At 50.6% G+C, this 18,218-nt stretch overlaps 6 protein-coding genes across 6 annotated transcripts; 4 read left to right on the top strand and 2 right to left on the bottom strand.

Moving 5' to 3' along the window:
- Positions 1-935: 935 nt before the first annotated feature.
- NECHADRAFT_105871 (uncharacterized protein) lies at positions 936-2,417 on the top strand (the record flags this gene model as incomplete). Its single annotated transcript, XM_003046224.1, has 1 exon — positions 936-2,417. The coding sequence occupies one exon, from the start codon at positions 936-938 to the stop codon at positions 2,415-2,417; it is 1,482 nt and encodes a 493-aa protein (XP_003046270.1).
- Positions 2,418-3,713: 1,296 nt separating this feature from the next.
- Positions 3,714-4,580, bottom strand: NECHADRAFT_105870 (uncharacterized protein; the record flags this gene model as incomplete). The annotated part of the gene is made up of 4 exons (XM_003045649.1): positions 3,714-3,997; positions 4,049-4,164; positions 4,291-4,405; positions 4,460-4,580. The coding sequence occupies 4 exons, from the start codon at positions 4,578-4,580 to the stop codon at positions 3,714-3,716; spliced, it is 636 nt and encodes a 211-aa protein (XP_003045695.1).
- A 1,184-nt stretch (positions 4,581-5,764) lies between these two features.
- NECHADRAFT_32741 (uncharacterized protein) lies at positions 5,765-7,579 on the top strand (the record flags this gene model as incomplete). The annotated part of the gene is made up of 1 exon (XM_003046223.1): positions 5,765-7,579. One exon carries the CDS (start codon positions 5,765-5,767, stop codon positions 7,577-7,579), a length of 1,815 nt encoding a protein of 604 aa, XP_003046269.1.
- Positions 7,580-9,686: 2,107 nt separating this feature from the next.
- On the bottom strand, positions 9,687-12,291 carry NECHADRAFT_99051 (uncharacterized protein). Its single transcript, XM_003045648.1, has 3 exons — positions 11,789-12,291; positions 11,419-11,717; positions 9,687-11,361 (listed from the first exon to the last, which is right to left on the bottom strand). Exons 1-3 carry the CDS (start codon positions 12,038-12,040, stop codon positions 9,951-9,953), a joined length of 1,962 nt encoding a protein of 653 aa, XP_003045694.1. The 5' UTR covers positions 12,041-12,291; the 3' UTR covers positions 9,687-9,950.
- Positions 12,292-13,187: 896 nt separating this feature from the next.
- Positions 13,188-15,500, top strand: NECHADRAFT_75812 (uncharacterized protein; the record flags this gene model as incomplete). The annotated part of the gene is made up of 7 exons (XM_003046222.1): positions 13,188-13,199; positions 13,439-13,608; positions 13,700-13,762; positions 13,826-13,911; positions 13,943-14,555; positions 14,585-15,020; positions 15,231-15,500. 7 exons carry the CDS (start codon positions 13,188-13,190, stop codon positions 15,498-15,500), a joined length of 1,650 nt encoding a protein of 549 aa, XP_003046268.1.
- A 1,004-nt stretch (positions 15,501-16,504) lies between these two features.
- Positions 16,505-17,245, top strand: NECHADRAFT_75811 (uncharacterized protein; the record flags this gene model as incomplete). The annotated part of the gene is made up of 2 exons (XM_003046221.1): positions 16,505-16,526; positions 16,575-17,245. The coding sequence occupies 2 exons, from the start codon at positions 16,505-16,507 to the stop codon at positions 17,243-17,245; spliced, it is 693 nt and encodes a 230-aa protein (XP_003046267.1).
- Between the last annotated feature and the right edge of the window lie 973 nt (positions 17,246-18,218).

Raw genomic sequence — 18,218 nt, 5'->3', positions numbered from 1 at the left:
ATTTTACAGAGTCCAAGCTACCTACCTAGTAAAGATAAACCCAAGACACTGTCTCAGTCTAAAAATACATACAACGCTGTACTTGGCATTCATAACCGAGCAACTGGATGCTTGAGAAAGAAGAAGTATCCTAACAGCCAATTCACGTTGTGCTGTCCTCGATTTATCAACCGTCTTATCGCTTATCTCTTATCGCTATCGTAGCATCTGGCCAACACAGCGCTCATGATAGGGGTCAGCCGTCTCCACCTTTCCCACAACGCTTATCATGACCCAAGAACCATGACGTCGCCTCCGTCAGCAGGAATGCGGTCCAAACATGGGCAAATAAATCAGCCATGACACTCTTCAGCTCCCCATTGTATGTCAAAAGCATCGCAACACGACTTGGAACCTGTCTTGTCACTGCTTCGGGTTGTGGGAAGTCACGGGTTTATTGCCTGCCGCTCCGGACATCGTTCGGCCCCACCCCCCACGCTTTTAGAGTTGTGCGCCCCCTAGTGGGCGACCTTGGAACCCGGGCATGATTTCTTCATCTTCGATCTGTCTCTCTTCCCGTCTTGTCTTGCACATCAGCAGTTTGCGCTTTGGGGTACATATGTCTTGATGTCTTTCATATTGATTTCTTCTGTCTTATATCCATTCTTGGTTATATACTCACCAGACGGACTCATCCATCTGATCCATCATCGCCCAACCTCCTGACTTCAAGTTCTGAGGTGATTGCGACATCCGCGAGTGTACGACTCTTTTCAACTCTTCCTCCGATAGAACCTACCGCTCAAGCTCTGTCGCAACGAACGTCCGAGACCTCCTTCAATCCCGCTCGATTCAGATAGCACCGCGTCGAACATACAACAGCTGTACGCCGTCGGCGACGTCATCGATTGTCTCGAAACAGTCGCTTGGCGGTGTATCCGTGTGCGAGGTTGGCAATGCCATCCCGTTACCGCTCCGGTCGGCGAAGAATTGCTGTCACAGCATTCGTGGTAGTCGCCCTCTTCTTCCTCAACCTTGGAGGATTCATTTCGCTCCCCTTGCATTTCGACGAAGCAAAGCCCGACCGCCCAAACCTTGCCGTCGCACCGTCTTGCGCCTCAACCCTCGATCACCTCCGTCGCCCTTCCTACGGCCTCACAAGAAATATCGTTTATCAGAAGCGATGCATCCGGCCGGTCATCAATGCCAAGCTCGATAGCCAGGTTGTGTCGCAGAACCCCGATCCTCTCATCAAGCGCGGACAAGTTGTCCAACTGGACCAGGCATGCGAGGGCTGGACCGAGTCAAGTTGCGAACCAATCACGCTCAATGTACCGCCGGCATACCCCGTCCAAGATTACTCTGGCTTCTTGTTCGGCGTTGCCACCAACCTCGATCGCTTGAACGAGTCGCTGCCGCAATTCGAGAGCTGGCTTGGAAATACACACGCTCGACTGTTGGCAGTGATTACGGACCCTGGCGACGAACCTAAATATGAAGTCCTGACGAGGCAATTTCACGATCGTGGAGTTGAGTTGATTATTAAGAGCCCATGGAACGACAAAATCACACCTAACGAGCAACACTTTGCCATTGTACGTGATCTGCTCCGTTACGCGACCCCTGAGACGAAATGGACGGCAATCGTGGACGACGACACCTTCTTCCCTTCCCTCTACCCGATCAGTCAGATTCTTGGCAAATATGATCACAAGCTGCCGGCATACGTGGGCGGCTTGTCGGAGAACCACGACGCCGTCAATCACCATGGATACATGGGCTTCGGTGGCGCAGGAATTTTCCTCAGCACAGCACTTCTTCGCGAGCTAGACCCGCATCTTGAGGCATGTCTGACAGCAGAGCATGTGCCCCAGGGCGACGGTCTCCTTAAGCAGTGCATCTACAGCAAGACGAAGATAAAGCTCTCGGTCGTGAAAGGACTCCACCAGCTGGACATGGGCGGGGACATGAGCGGCTTTTACGAATCTGGTCGTCTTCCCATGAGTCTTCATCACTGGAAATCGTGGCACCAAGCCCCCGTCGACAAGATGGTCAAGGTTTCTGAGTTTTGTGGAAGTTGTTTCCTACAGCGGTTTACGTTTGGGTCCGACACGGTCTTCACCAACGGCTACAGCATCGTCGAGTACTCTGCCGGACTCGAGAGCGTCGATCTGAACAAGATGGAGGGCAGTTGGGAAGGAGCCGCAGGGTTTGACTGGAGCATGGCTCCGATGCGATCTAAGATGGACCGTCGCCTTAAGAAGAGCTACCGTCTGATCGATTCGGAAATGGTTGGAAAGAACCTGCGGCAGGTGTATGTCCACCGTGTAGAGGACGATATACCTAGACGCGATGAAAAGGTGGGGGATGCCAAGAAGGCTCAGCTAAAGATAAACGAGATGAAAGACGAGGTGATAGAGCTTTGGTGGGAGCTGTGAAGGATTGGATCCAAGTTGATGATTGTTAAGCACGGATTGTATATATGATAGACGATACCAGCCATGTGGGATAAGCTAGATGGACACTTGCATTGGCTATATAATGTTAATGAATGTTTTCCTTACCTCTCTGCAGATCTGAGAGTTGATTTGGTGGAGTGTACTGACCCAATGGGTACAATACAAGACCCCATGATCACGGCTATGATTGTTTAGACCCGTGTTCGGGATGGAGCCTCTGACGTTCTCCGCGATATTGGAGTGCGGAGTAACTGGCACGAATGGCCACGAGAAGAGGGCGGCGCCTCTGTGATAAAGGTGAGACGGCAAGATCTCAAGATGACTTTTAACCAAGGACTTGACCATGCCTTGCGGCAACTGATTCAGTCGACTGCTCTTTGGTCTGTCTTGTTCCTCTACTTACCACGAGCCTGTCCAACAGTGCTGCAGACCAACCTATCTGCGAAGCTGGGGAAAACACTCCAGAGATTTATGTATTGTTACCCTCGTGTGATAGAATTGGGCCCAGCATGGAGAGATTCTTCGGAAAGATGGAGGTCGGAAAGGGGGTAAAGAGGATGGACGTAGGTCTCTTTAGGCTGATCGAGATTCTTACGTTAATAAGAACGTAGTGGTCGGTTTAGACCCATATGGAGTTTTTTAACGCAAAGGGAAACCGTATGACCGGAGACGACACGTACGAGCATAATAAGGAAGTGGACACTAGAAAGGTGATGTTGGTCTGATTTCCTTACGGCCCTGGACCCGACACTGGGCGGACATTCCTTTGAATCAAGCTACAAACCCTTAACCACTTTCCCAATGCCGGAGCCATCCTCTCCTTGTTCAACACGTGCCTATACACTGCAGCAGATTAGAAAGGAGGGCGCTGGAAAGGTGTCTGGGGACGCCGTTAAGGGCTCCGCCGAAGGGAACGCGCCAGGAATATGGGAGTAAAAGACCGCTGTGCGGCGGATAAAGGGCGTGATGAATTCACTACGATCATGAAGAAATACTGACGCATCTCATAGTGACAAAATTGTCCACAATGCGTTGAGATAGTGATACTGGTGACGGCGATGGGTGAGAGGCTGCCTTCTTCTGAACACTGGGCTGGGAAACGGACAGTTTGACAAACAATAAGGCGTGGACTAAAACACGGGATTCTCGGAACTTTAGTGACATGGAGGCACCTATGAGATGAGGCAGGGAAACTCCCAGTGAAAGGTTGAGTTGAACTGAGAGCAAGCGGACCCTAGCACGCCCTTCACTTAAACAGTCCCGACCACCCTCGGCTTAATGATACCCGTAGAGAAATGTTACCTTGAACCTCCCGCTATGGGACATAGCCGTTGCGGTGTAGTTCTTATGGATTGACACTCTCTCGTCGTCGAGGATCCCCATAGTAAACTCCCTGGTGTGTTGGTCATATCCATCCTTGTCAGTCGGCTTCAGCGCTGGACTCTGGCTGTCTTTGACCGCTCTGCACTCTTCTGGCGCGATGGGGATGAGATTGTTTGGAAACCCCATAATAGGGGCCCCGGCGTCTTCGGACTGGAAGAGGACAGCTCCGTCGTTGCCTGAATGGTGTTAAATCCAGGTCTGAATTCCAGCACAGCGTTGAGAGGTACCTTCGATGACAGAAACTCCTCCATACCCTCGTGGGTAGTTCTCCCAGTTGATCTCTGTCCAAGTGCCTAGATTATGAGCTCGGCTGTCGAAGTTCACAGTGGAGCCGCGGACGATTCTTCAAGAAAAAGAGCGACAGGCCATGGGAACGTCGATAAAGACAGCGGTATTGGACGGGATCTGCTGGAATCATTAGCTCTAGGACCTGTGTTGAGGAGAACAACTTGCATTCATCGCTCGGTACGGTTTGAAGTCGATGCCATTCTGGTAAATCATGAACCAGCGTAGAGAAGCGTCGCCGTAAACGGTCTCGAGGATGATGCCAGGCTGGCCGAAATCCTGATCGCCAAAGAACGGGTCTAGAGAAAGCATTAGCTGGCGATGCGCTTCGCATCCAAAGGGCAATCTCATACCTTGAACAAGAGTATAGTCGTCCTTACCAGGATTTCCACAGAGCGCTGCCGGACGCTCTCCGGGTTGGGATCCAAGAGCAACGCGTGCGATAAATACAAAGATGGCTAAGTAAATCTCCATCTTCTACAAGATCAAGCCCCCTAGCGGTGATATATCGCGTAAGGACAAAGACGTGATAAAGACTGACAGTTTAAGGCAGGGCCAGCTCTCAAGAACTACCTACTCACCCACATTTCATTGTCTCCAGGGAGGACAAAACAGGTGAATGTGCTACCCTCTATCCAGGCCATGCGCTTCTTTGGCAAATTCCGAATTGTTTGTCCAGCTGGACATCACACGGAAGGCAAACAAGCCAAGGTACCCCCGAGCCCGGACTTGAACAGCCCGCAAATGAAGCGTAGACCCTGGTGAACAGAGTCTTACTTCTCAAACATATATACGATATGCCTTCTCGATATCGGGCCTTGACAAAGACAAGGAAGGAGTTTGACCACTCAATTGGAGACTCGGCGGCGGGGCCGGCCCTCCGCAAGGAGTTTTCGGAGCATCTCCGATTTCCCAATCCGGAAAAAAACAAGGGCATGATTGGCCGTGATTATCGGTAGGCAACCCAGTCTTGGCAGTTAAAGGGTGTCGAGGGATCGTAAGGAATACGAACTCAAGATGAGGAATCTGAAGTTGGGACTCATTGAAACCATGCTTCTCTGCTTCTAGACGCTCAGCGTCTACTTTTTTCAGCTGGTTCAAGATTGTCTGTCCCTGTATGATGGCGTTTGCCACGCCCCAAGATGAGGCAGCTGACAAATATGGGGCATGACGCTATCAGACCTTTGAGCTGGCGTCTGGGTGTTGGGCTGGCAGCCTCCATCATCCATCTCCACAGGCGGACGCACAAGTCAATCATCGCCAAAGACTTCCATCTCAAGCCCCTCGTCCTTATATCTTGCGTCATACCTTCTTTCCCCTTCGCTCAATGTTCACCACATTCGACATCACGACGCCAAATTCGCTCTCGAGCGAAAAACCTCCGTCTCCGCCATCCCAACCCCGCACAAAGAGAGCTCAGGTCTCCCGCGCGTGTGACTGGTGTCGCTTGACTCGGGTAAAGTGCGACTCGGTGCGTCCATGTCGTAACTGCAAGCAAGCGAAGCGAGAATGCGTCAATTCCGGTCGTGATGATTTCAAGAGCGTTGCCGCCGCGACTCGGTAAGTTGAGGCCCCATATCACGCTCATATCTTGCTGATAATCGTGCAGGGAGGTCCAGCGGCTAAGGTGCCAGGTCCAAGAACTTGAGACAAGGTTGATGGAGCCGGAGCCGTCAAGTGTCAAGAGTCTTTCCAAACGCAGACGCTTCCCGATATGGAAGGGGACCCGGATGAACGGAATTTACTATGGCCCTTCATCGCTCGTCTACTTCACCCATCGGTTATCAACATTCACCAAGATGAACTTTGAGTCTAACTTTCCATCTGCTCCAAAATCCTCAACCTCCCCATCTCACATAGGAACCTCCAGTCAGCTGCAACGCGAGCAGCAGGACGCCCTGCTTGACCTCTACTGGCAGGGTTATCATGCCATATATCCCGTGTTGGACGAAGCTGATTTCCGGCGTCACTATGACACTCTCTGGCATGGCTCAACGGGAAGAAAGCCCTGCCCCTTGGTGGACATTGTTATTGCGTTGTGCATTCATTTTAGCTCATCCTATACGGCATCGGACGCTGCGGCTCTCCCTGATCAACCAGGATACGACTTCTACCTCCAATCTCAGCAACTCCTCAGTCAGGATCTCGAAGTCCCATGTCTGAGGACAGTTCAGTGTTACTTCCTGAGCGCTATCTACCTCCTTGCCCTCGGCCAAGTCAACTCAGCATCCACGATGACCGGGTCAGCGATTAGAACTGCAGTATCGCTAGGCCTTCAATTCGGGTATGACCATGACGGGATGTCTGAGGACGAGCCAAGATCATGGACGCCCGACTCAAGAATCTGGACGTGCTTGGCCACCCTCGACGCACAGCTATCATTGTACCTGGGCCGTCCATTCGCGATCCAGGACTTCGAGGTACACAGCATGTCGCAGCCAGAGCCTGACCATGTTGCACAGCTTTCCGGGCCAACATTTACCCTTGCGGATGTCAACTGGCTCCGCTTCCAGTACGAAAGGCAACGACTCTTCCAAATAGTTCGCGAGATCCAAACCGAGTTGGTGGCCGTGTCCGAGGACGTCTTGGAAGACATTGACTCTCCAGACTTTTATCATCATCCTTCATCACGTGAGAAGTGCGCCCAATATCTCTCGCAACAGCTCAAGCAACTTAAAACATGGATCCAAGAACTTCCAGAAACACTTAAAACACCACGTGTACAGGGAGTTCCATTCTCTGTTGACCGTTCCGCGTTGAACCTGAGTCAGACAGAGCCTCTTTGGCTACAGAGACAGCGCCTGATCCTCGAGCTCGACTACCACACACTGATCATGATGCTCACCAGGACATTTAACTCGTTTCTGCCGACACCGGCACTTGGCACGTTTTCCAGCGACAACCACTGCATCACCTGCGTTAACTCTGCCATTATGGTGACCAACATGCTGGACCAGGTGCTAAGAGACTCAGAGATCCTTACGGGCTGGTACCAGGTTATCGACTGGCAACGGACGGCAACTTTTGGCCTGGCTGGCTTCGCCTGTGGATATCCCATTTGTCCACTCTCTCCGTCAGCACGCAAGACACTCACTCGGGCTGCGGGAGTGTTCGAGAGAGCTGGCTCCAGGGACATGGTGCAGCTGGCTCAACACCTTAAGACGAAATGCCTGGACATTGTCCAGGCGTTTTGCGCCAGACTGGGGATAGTCACACCCGCAAACACGCCTGCTGACCAACAGACCAGCTCAGAGACTGTTGACGAATCCTCTGTCCCGAGCACCTATAATGTTATGAGTATTGGGGAAGAGGCCTTGGCCAATATTGGGCTGGAAAACCTACCTGACGATCCCTTTTGGGCGGGAGAAACGCCTTCTACCCTGTTATGGGGAGACTTGATGAGAGACTTAGATTCAGGGTTGGCGTCTTCACTTGGACATATCGGTGTCACCGAGTCGACTAGCCAAGCATAGGTCATGATTCAATAAGGGAATAATAGGTTTACTCACAATAAGAGGGCTTGGGCATCGTCTATAATACGAAGCAGATCACTCTAGGAACATGGTCTAAACCAAATCACATTACATCATACACATTGGCAAGCCTTAGACAATCCTAGCTACTTTTTAAGTAGATATCATTTAGATGCTTCTACCTCTATTGATAGCAGCACTACGCCCTTCTCTAGTTCATACGTCTGGGTCCACGGTGGGATCGCCCTGGAGATGGATGATCATGTTGTTGTCCCGGAACCACTGGAACATCTTCGTTATCATGGTGGCATTGACTTTCACGGGAGCTCCATCCTCAGCCGTTTCATCCTCAGTCCGTGGGCGCTTGGGTCTGTTGGGGTCGATGGCCGGGATAGTGTCGATGTCGCCAAACACAAACAAAGCAGTCTTGTGACGAGTAATGGCGACATTGAGTCGCTGAGGGTGGGCTGTAAACCCGGGGCCAGACTGCTTGTCTACTGCAAGGCAGAGCAGAATGATGTCTGCCTCGCGTCCATGGAATGAGTCAATGGTGCTGACTTCAATCCCCTGCAGTACTCGCCCGGCCACATGAGGCCATTCTGGAGATGCTGGACACTTATCGTGTCTTTAGTTGGCTGTCTGTTGCTATCAAGGTCTATCCCAAGATCTCCAAAAAACCATTCGTCATCATCGAGGACGAAAGCATTCTTCACCCGGTTATCAGAAAGGCAATCGGCATTTAGGAAGTTACCGTCGCCCGACCAACTCCCAATCGATTCGCTTCTCTCGCTGAGACTCAGTTAGAGATGCTCCGCAACGCTCCCGTGTGGACTGGCACCTTGGACAACAACGAAGACAACCAGCCCCCCCGCCTCCGCCTTCCCGACGATGACGAGGGCTTTATCGACTTTCCCGAGCCACAGGCGATAGTCCTTGAATTAACTCTGACCCGTGATCGGGCAATGGAGCTCACAGGCAACCTGATTACGCTCATGGACGACGATGATAGTCGAGGACGACCCGAATTCAAGACCAGGGTCCTCGAGTGGCTCAATGAAACGACCTTTAAGGTTCTCCCACGTGAGGCCAAGACTAACGTCTTCTTCTGGTGTCAGTCGTTCGCGCCGGAATGGGCTCGCAAGGTCGAAAGAGCCCTAGAGAATGATCTGCATCAATGTGACTACGAGCAAACCGTGCCAGGTCAACCCGTGGAGATGCGAAGTGCCAACATGGGTATGCATGCCTTGAAGAAGATCTACGATATTGTCAAGGCTCTCCCCGATGACTGCGTGCTGGAGCGCCAATCATTGGTTGCCAATTGCAGAGAAGTCAAGGAAGTTCTCACTTGCTTGAATGAGAAAAGCCAGAGCTACCTCTCAATCATTTCCAACATGTCAACCCAGTGCAATACCCTGTCGGCTCACAGCCAGCAAATCCAGGAGCTCCGCGATAGCATTTCCTCTAATATCAACACGACGATTGAGGAAAAGACTGCTGACAAGGCAGCAGAGCTGGCCGTCAATATCGCGAGTGACGTTACATTTGGCGTAATGGAGCAACTGAATGAAAAACGCACAGAAGATGACCTCAGCTGCCTATCTTGTCTCTTCTTTAGTTACAAGTCGCAAGGGTACTCTGTTCCTGAGCAACTTCTGACCTTGGCTGTCAATTTGCTGGGGGTGGATGGGATGATAGAGCTGGATCAGAGGGTCCGTCGACGGTTGGCTGACGCAGGCATTCCCGATACTGGCGCACAAGATGACGCTGATACCACGGTATAAAATGTCAGCGACAAGACACAAGGGTCATGAAGGAAGGAGGAGACTCGGTTGTACTCCATTCTTTTTCTCTTGCTTAGCTGATGGAATTGTACATGGTTGAGACGGTTATGCTGGTGCAGGTTGCTGATGAAGATGGTGGACATGATGGTCTAGAGGTTGGCGATTGCCAAGGGAAGGTCCGAACCCGCGTCGATCTCTAAACTTGCCCCTTCACTAAGTTGTAGTTTTGTTCGGTTTTATACAGCTCACTTCAAAGCATGACCAGTTGCAAAACACCTCTTCGTAAAATAATAAACCTAGAGCTTTCGTACGTAGAACATGGGTCGCAATTGTGAAAACCTTGAAAATGTGCTATAACTATTAACAAATAAACATATCTCGTCTAAAAAAAAAACAAATCAATACCCATGATGCATGATGGATGGTAATGCTGCAGTCCCCCCAACCTTCCCTACAGATATTTGTGAAATCTTTAACGCCTGAAAGCCCACTGAAAAATGTGCGTAAAGTCCCAGGTCAACTCCGTCGCCGGTACAAAGGTAAGAAAGAAAGAATAATAGAAAGAAAGAACAGGGGAAAGGACGACAAGATTAGAGCACGTAGTCATGAACAACATCCGCGACGTTAATTGCCCAAAGCGACTTGGAGCAGTGCATCCGCCGCGGCATGGTTCCTTCGAGCTTTGAAGGTCGAGAGGAGAGTTGGATGGTCTTGGCTATTTTGCGTTTATCTCCTTCCCACTTGTAGATATTAATGTGATCTTGTAGGAGATTGAGTGTTCCTGGTACCTGGATCTGGACTTGGCGGGGAAGTTCCAGGGGAGTACTCTTGCCCAAAGCCTCATGTTCCATAATGGTTATCTGCTCCGTTGAGAATGTAGATGCTTGGAGCAGGCATGGGGAATTATGCCGGGAACATTCGCGACTGAGACTCTGGCCAGCAAGGGCCTTTCGTCGGGCCTCTTCAAAGCAAGCAGAGCGTTGGATGTTCGTGTCATGAGGTTCGGCAGTCATGTGGAGGGGGTTCATGCATCGGGAAAAGTTGCACAGGTGTGATGTCTCGTACATGCCGGTGAGGATGTGCTGAAACTCCTCGAGGGAAAGCGTCTGAGTCATGCGTAGAGACTTCGTTGCCTTCTTGGAGCCGAGCGTTATGTGACCGACGATGAGCTTCCAATGATCGTACCTCGCCCTCATCGAATTCCGGCTGTCGTTCAAAGAGTTGTTAATTTGAAGCATCTCAGTCAGATTTGCATCTGGGCAAGCGTGGTGAATCCCACTGAAGCAGGTGTCAGGCCCCGGCTTCTCTTTGATCCAGAGCATGTAATCGAACATTTTCGCGTGCTGCAGGTGGGCATCGCGCAGTCTCCAGGCCTCGTCGATGAGTGCGTAGAATGACCGAGGTTCTGTGGAGAAGAGTGCTTCCAAGCCAAAGCTTAGTGATGTTCTGGCTCTTAGTGCTAGATTGTTGTACAATGGACTAGGACGAGAATCTAGTGAGAGAGTGCTATCTTGTCTCGTTTGGATTGTAGACAGATGTACGATGACATCCTTGTCGTACTTCCCAGGCTTTTGGATTCTGATGCGTGTTCCGCTGCTGGACAATTGGCACACGAGCGTTTGTCGGGATCTGGACACTGGCAGCCACTCAAAATCGTCATCAGAGTCGAACTCGCCATTCGAGTCGGATTCGTCGTCAGAGTCGGATTCGTCATCAGAGTCGGATTCGTTCACGTAGTCTGGGTCGCTGGTATATGCTGGGTCACTGGCGTAGTCTTCATCCTCTTCATCGAGAGACATAATGAAAGAATTATCCATAGACAATAGGGAGCGATTGTCTGATTGCGAGTCGGGGATTTCGGTATATGGAAAGGTGGAGGGAAATGCGTCGTCACCTTCAGAGGTGGAATCGGGGATAATGATATCGGACAGTTCAGCGACACTTGTATGTGCAAGGAGATCTGATGTGATGGTGCTTTCATCGATTGGGTCGACTGGAGATCTGACAATTTATTAGTGTCTTAGTATACACAAAGGTTAGTTCTTTGGCTGTACAAACCTGAGCCACTCCTCGACAATTTCATCCTCGGCGTCTTTGAGAGTTTCAAGCGAAGTTCTGTCAAACCACTTTCTCAAAAGGTCTTTGTCGTCGCAGTCGGCAAAGTCATTGGAAATGACCTCGTCCTTGACATGCTCAACTGGCGTTTGGGGGGCTTTGAATGGAGGACCAAACGCGACCGCCGAGGCAAATGCACGGCGGAAAAGAGGCCTGATAATTCCCGTGGCAGTCCACTCAGACTCGGCAAGTTTGATGGCGTCCTCAATGCGACGGAGTTGGGAATCACGTTCGTGTTTTTTCTTGGTGTAAAGGTAAGAAAGACACCTTCTCTTGAGCGAGGCACGGAACTTCTGGACTCAGGAGTTTGTACGAGAGGTTGCTTGCTTTGCGGCAAGCCATTTGTCTGCCAGGACTTGCACTTCTTTGTGGGCCTTCTCAGCAGCATCGTGACATCCAGCTGTACGACTCTGGAATGAACTTGCGACTTTTCCGTGGTGCTGGCTTTCTGATTTGGCGAATGATGCACCATAAACCAGTGCCCCAGCGGCAATGGTGGCGGCTGCGCCGGTGAGTGGACCGCTTCCTCCAGTGCCATTGGTGCACTACACCGTTCTGGCAGCATCAAGGTCAAATTGACCAGGTGACGCGAAAACGGGGGGACCCGGGCTGTGGGGAAACATGCTGAAGTCGATTGATAGACTTGGACGGCGGTTGATTGACTGATGGGACAGGGAGGCGTAAGGCGACACGACTGGCCGCAGTGGTAAACGAGAGGGGATGCTTGGCAGAGCCCTGGCGTTGAAGCGAGTGGGGTTACCTCGAGATGTCCAGTGTGCTGAAAAGCCTGAGAAATGCCCCGAGATCGGCTGTCTCGACAAAGGGACCGGAGAGGCTAGGCAAAGTCAGCTTGCGCGTGCAAAAAGAACGACCGAATTGCATACCTTGTCAATTCTAAGGCTTGGGCGTCATACGAGTAGGCTGTACTTAATGATGATGGTGTGAGGTTCGAGCCTTGGGGAAAAGGCCTGGGTTGTGGGTGTGCGAAGCATTCTGTGTGAGGGGCGAGAGATGGAAGGAAGGAACCCAGCAGCAGTGGCTGACTAAAGAGCCGTGGCTGACATAAGAGCCATTCGACCTGTGATCGGAGTTCAAAACAACAAATGCGGTCGTCACCTGCTAATTAAAGACAGGAAAAATGCTGCTAGATTTAATCTGCCGTTAAAGGCAGAAGGGGGGCCATGGAGTCGAGGGGTTGCCTACCGTTTGAAAGGCAGGTAATGAGAGTGTTGTTTTGAAACGGGCTTGCTGCGAGGGGAGAGATATGGCGGTGTCGAATTGTGATTAGGTAATGCATATAGTCACATGACCTAAAACAGCTGCCGCCATCCATCGCTTGGGCGACAAAGGTGATATTGTCCTACCACGAATAATCAAACATGGCTTAATTTCAGGCCACGGTTCTCGTTCCAAACATCCTACCAGCGTTAATAGAAGATAGCTTTGCTTTAGGCCACTGTCTCTCTCTTCTGACACCAAACGGTGATAATGGCTTAGCTCCAGGCCACTATTTATTCCTTAAGACATCCCTTCCAGCTTTATCAACATCAGGCATCACTACCACGCGACAATACACAATGGGGACTCGTTTGCCTTCGAGGCGATTTGCCCCGCTTGCAGCCCCTCATTCTGCTTGCTGAGGAGGCGAGTTGGAGATTTGAGGTTTATCTCCTCTAAGGTATGATGACCATACTAAACCGGATATTTCAAGAATGAGTAACTCGGTAACCAGGCGCCTGCCCACGATCACAGGCATTCTCAATATCCCCACAGCTCTCTGCACATTGATGTGTTTCTAACTCCCTCCCCAGGCGGGTATTTCAAGCTCGTCTCAAACTTCTCTTTTCTTTCCTGCCTTTCCTTTACACAACACCTCTTCATCCCTTTGCCTCCACGCTGAGGCCGTTCTCCTACGCCTGACACTTCTTCGTCCCTCAGGGCAGCACTTCTTTATCTGGCATAGTATCTCTTCTCCCTCTGGGCGGACCTTCTGCGTCCCTCCGAACAGCTCTTCGTCCTTCATCGCGCGGCAACTCTTCTGCGTCCTTTCCGGCAGACCTTCTGCATTATTCTCTACCTCCCACGCAAGTCCAAGGACAACCCCACGTCATACTTGAACTGTACGTCAGGGTTGTGAGTTTAGCTACCGCTCTATCACGCAAGTAAGGATATACTCCAATGGCTCTAATAACTTCACATCTTGTTAACTTCTACTCCAGGACAGATCACCAGCAACTCCACCAGCAGTCAGGCTTATTTTTACATATGTCTTGACTCTACGTTGCATGTACGTACTGTGCTTTGATTTTGGCTTTGCAGAAATAACAACTAATACTCCTTTTGTGATTAGGCTTCCCATCAGACTGGCGATCTTGATTCAGCCACAGCAAAACGATCATGCCTTCACACGACGAGGAGGTTCGAAAAACGCTGCAGGTACTGCAGGGCCTGGACATAGACTTTTCAGTGCTCAGTGTCCATGTCAACAAAGCCTTTCGCTTCGAGAAGATCGATCTGGAACTCCAAAAGGAGGTCAGTGGCAAGATCGTGGATGACATTTTCAGACATGCGGGTTTAGCAAAAGACGATGCGCCCGAATGCTGGGAGAAGTCCCAGGACAGGCTCGTGAAGGGCAAGCTTCTGAACACTACGTTGAGCACGAGAATTACCGCCTACAGTGGATGGAAGACCATCAAACAGTATTCGAAAACAGCCATGCGACTCTACCAGCAAACCGGAAAGCTTCCCTGCCTTCCAGCCCACGTCATGATCTCCATGATCGCGCTTCTGTTCTACCGAAAGATCAGATTGGACACGGCCAGCATGAAGAAGTCCAGCCCGAACGTGCTTGAACTCTTCGGCGCTCATGACACAACCAAGTGGCTCCGAGTTGCTATTCTCACTTCCGAACAGGTCGGGCATGAAAGCTTTCTTGTGGAGGTGGACCATGAGATGGTTGCTCCTCAGGTCCGCAAGGAGCACAGCGGTAGCGACAACTTCAGCATCGTTACTACAACAGAGCCACCCATCAGTATCGAGGCCTTGTCGATTCTCGCTTTCGACACACTCAAATCCAACTCGTGTCAAGTCCTCAAGAGCCATCACCCAGTGAAGACGAGTCCCACCGAGAGTCAACAGCGTCGACCGACACCGACGACTCGCCCATCGAGCAGGTGGTGACGCGTTCCATCACCAGGGTCCAGGCCCTCGAGCGCGCTGGCGATCTTATCAACCAGGTTCGGAACCCCGACTTCGACCAGTTTGCCTTGAAGGACAAGATGGGACTGTGGCTCAGCGAGCCAGTCATCCGGGTCTTGCCGATGGGTCTGAGGAAGACGGTGTTGCTTTATTGTTCTGATCACCTGCCGGACTGGAGTGTTAAAATCAAGGAGCACTACTTCGAGGACAGAGATGAGCATACCTGGCAGGAGACGATTCAGGTGGCGCCCGCTGAGCAGGTGTACGGCAAAGAGACCCTTGGCTCGTTGCTGGCCAAGCTCAAGACTATTGAAGCCAATATCCATCCAACGGAACTCCGTGAGGCGGTAACTGGACTCCGCCGCAGGATCAGACCACACGGCAAGTACTGGGACAAGTTGCAATAGGATATGGTTTCCGTTCTTAAAGGGTCTGGCACTTCTACGGCCGAGCAGCGCGAGACCCTTGTTGAGGAAATGAGTTAGCAGCGCCAGGCCTTGGATGAGAAGCGTTCGGCCTTTGCCCAGTAGCAAGAGGCCTTTGCTCAGCAGCGTTAGACCTTGGATCGGGACCTTGCAACCTTTGCCCGTAAGAAAGAGACCTTTGCCGAAGAAATGAGCCAGCAGCGCCAGACCTTGGATTGGGACCTTGAGGTCTTTGCCCGGCAGCGCCAGGCCTTGGAAGATACGAGCGATTTGGAGACACTATGGGGGTGGTTCCAATCCGCCGAGGTTAATATTCCAGACGTCCTTCGCATTGTGATGCACGCCAGGTGCAGCTGGGACACGCTTCAGCGACTGTCGGATTTGGACAACGTGCAAAACTGATCCGACGAGATGAACTGCGACGTGGGCCTGACATGCGTCTTGCCCCTTTCTTCGTCCTTCCGTTCTTTTTTCCCCTTTGGTATTTAATATCATCGCCTTCTTTTCTTCTCTATGCATTTAGGTGCATAGCGGTATGGAACGGTATGTCAGCTACGATTAACTTCGATCCTACTGACATTTTCTTTCTTCTTGCAATGAGCAATAACGGCGTTTTATACTCATACTCGGACTACGGCATGCGAAACACGGAATACAGGCAGCGTTATCACGGATGATTTACGACAGAGGGAAGGCATGGGATGGGAGATGGTTTGCGACAGTGGCACTATGGGAAAGGAATGGGCTGGGAGAACTTTCACGGCTTGGGACCTTTAGCAATCATGGAATTATTGCTCGATAGACAACTGGGTTTCTTTCTATAGTGCGCGCTCCCTTTGTGGTTCTACTGTGATTTTGCACCTTAGTGATTCTGTCACTAATTGCTAGAAGTGTAAACCCTAGGACACGCGATGCTTAATTCCATTCCTTGGGCTGGCGAAAAAGAGGACAGCCTACTGGTATTTTCTGGTATTTTCCTATGATGTGCTGCACATGCATTGTTGAAGGTCACGTGAACTGAGTCGCGGCATACTAACTCAGGTGGATAGATGCGGGAAAACCCTCCGACTTGATGTTTTGTCCTCATTCTGGCTTTTCACGCTGTTTCTTTCACTTCTCGCACAGAAGTCACAACCTCGTCGCCTTTGCCCTCCCGGGCCCAGCTGTATTGACTTGAGTCTTTTACCTCTTGGGTATCTTTTCGCGGATACCCTAGCTCTTCCTTGCGCGCCATCCTGGTTTAAACCCGTTGCCAGGAATGTTTTGCCTCTCCAAACACTTATCCAGTGTTTTTACCCTTAAGGTATGGGGCTTATATAAGCGAGTGCTCTTTTTTTTCGCTAATGCTTATGTTACTGTCTAGAACATGTGAACTACGCTGATTGAGGACACGCTGGGAAGCAAGAATGGCTGGATTCTTTTGTCGCGGTAAGTACTTACTATTATAGACCATTTGTATTGCTAATTATCCTCTAGTTCTAAGAGCATTCGGTGTTCCCTGGCAGCCCAGGAGCGCCGTGGTAGAGAGTCTACAAGATCGGCCCCAAGGTGTTGCCCCAAGCACGACAGGAACTTCTGCTGTCGACCAGCCCCAAGATGCTGCCAGAAGTTCCGCAAGAGTTTCCTTAAGAAATGGCCCAGGGTCTCTTATTCAACAGCCGACGACAAACGAGCCTCAAGAAGATAGGGCACCTAAGATAGAGATTATCGAGATCTCAGACGACGATGAACCCGCTCTTCCTACCCCCAGGCCTCGCCGCCGAAGACCTCGCCAATCTCAGCCTTCACGCCCCCCACGCCCATCTCTTCAAGGAACGCCCAGCGCTCTCCCTGCCGGTTATCTCCCCCCCTTTGCAGGAAGGCGAGGGCGCCGGTCGGGCGAGATTAGCAGGAGACTAGCTTACCTCCATACCAGGCTTGGGTTGGAAGACCCCGTGAACGAGACTACACCCAGAGACATTGCTGCAGATAAAGAGTCTGCCACTCTGGAGCCTCTGAGTTTGGATTCTACTATTAACAATGGAATTAACAGAGGCTCGGGTCAACAAGGCAGCTATACCACTGCAAAGTTTGTCGTGGGCTATGACTCGCGGAAGCGGCCTGCCTCCCCGTTATCCATAGAAGCACATGTCGTTAGCGATATTTAAGCTAGTGAGGGGAGAACTGCAGAGCTATAGAGAAAGCACCGACGGGTCGAGAATGCAGCAATTTCCCTGCATAAAGCAGCCTATCCTATATAACCGATTGTAGAAACTCTGCCTAACACTATCCAGCCGATTTAGCCAGCCGGAGAGACCCTTAATAGCTTTTAACAACGCCTTTGATAACTGTATTAGGAAGATCCTTAATATTTTCATAGCCTTATTAGGGTCTGTTGGGAAAATCACAAGGACTGCATAATTTCTATACGCGCAGAAGAGTATGGAAGATGGATTAATGAGAAGTGTGGTCCTGATATTTGTTTTACTGGACTCTTCTATGCTTTCCCTTAAGGAACCTTTACCTATGTGCTGCAACTGGCCTTGAGCCCAGCTAGACATGGTCTGTTATTACCCTTCGAAATTTCTTCGCTGCACTTCCCTCTTCCTTAAGGTGGCGGGAGTAAAAAGATGCGAATTACTCTAGGGTTGATAACCTTGGGAAACCTCTAGTATTATACAACCGGCCACTACCGCTATACTCGTCTCTGCGGCCACGCACGATGCATGCACCCGGGCCATATTATCCTAGAGAGCTGCAATGTTCCTTTAGGCCGTTAGCAATGTTTTTAGGCGGCGTAGGAGGGCGTCAAACAAGCAAGCGCCAACGTGGGTTACCAGTGCAGCATTTATCAACCCCTATATCTCCTCCGCTAGGTAGTATTGCTGATCGAAAGTGTTTTACTTAAGGAGTTTAAGATATTAAATAAAGAACTGCCTTCTTAGCTTCCCCCGTAAGTAAGAGTTAATAAAGGCTTAATAATTCTTACTAGTAATATTAAATTTCTTAAGTAGAGTAGGGATAACCTGGTCTAAAGGAAGGTTTTTAATACTCCTTAGGTTTAGGAAGGTATATATAATAAGATACCCTCATAGCTAAGGCTAGATATAAGACGCTTTAGGCGTAAATACTAGCGGTAAA

The sequence above is a fragment of the Fusarium vanettenii genome (assembly GCF_000151355.1).
Source record: "Fusarium vanettenii 77-13-4 chromosome 2 genomic scaffold NECHAsca_18_chr2_1_0, whole genome shotgun sequence".
In the NCBI taxonomy this organism is placed as follows: domain Eukaryota; kingdom Fungi; phylum Ascomycota; class Sordariomycetes; order Hypocreales; family Nectriaceae; genus Fusarium; species Fusarium vanettenii.
Note: the sequence above shows the minus strand (reverse complement) of the source record. Positions and strands in the feature narration are given on the sequence as shown.

Bases quoted from the DNA above. Each gene is read 5' to 3' on its own strand.
- NECHADRAFT_99051 (XM_003045648.1), bottom strand. From the start codon at position 12,040: ATGCTGCCAGAACGGTGTAGTGCACCAATGGCACTGGAGGAAGCGGTC. The intron at 11,718-11,788 runs GTACAAACTCCT...CTTTACACCAAG, and splicing joins CGCAAAGCAAGCAACCTCTC to AAAAAACACGAACGTGATTC. The intron at 11,362-11,418 runs GTTTGTACAGCC...ATAAATTGTCAG, and splicing joins ATTGTCGAGGAGTGGCTCAG to ATCTCCAGTCGACCCAATCG.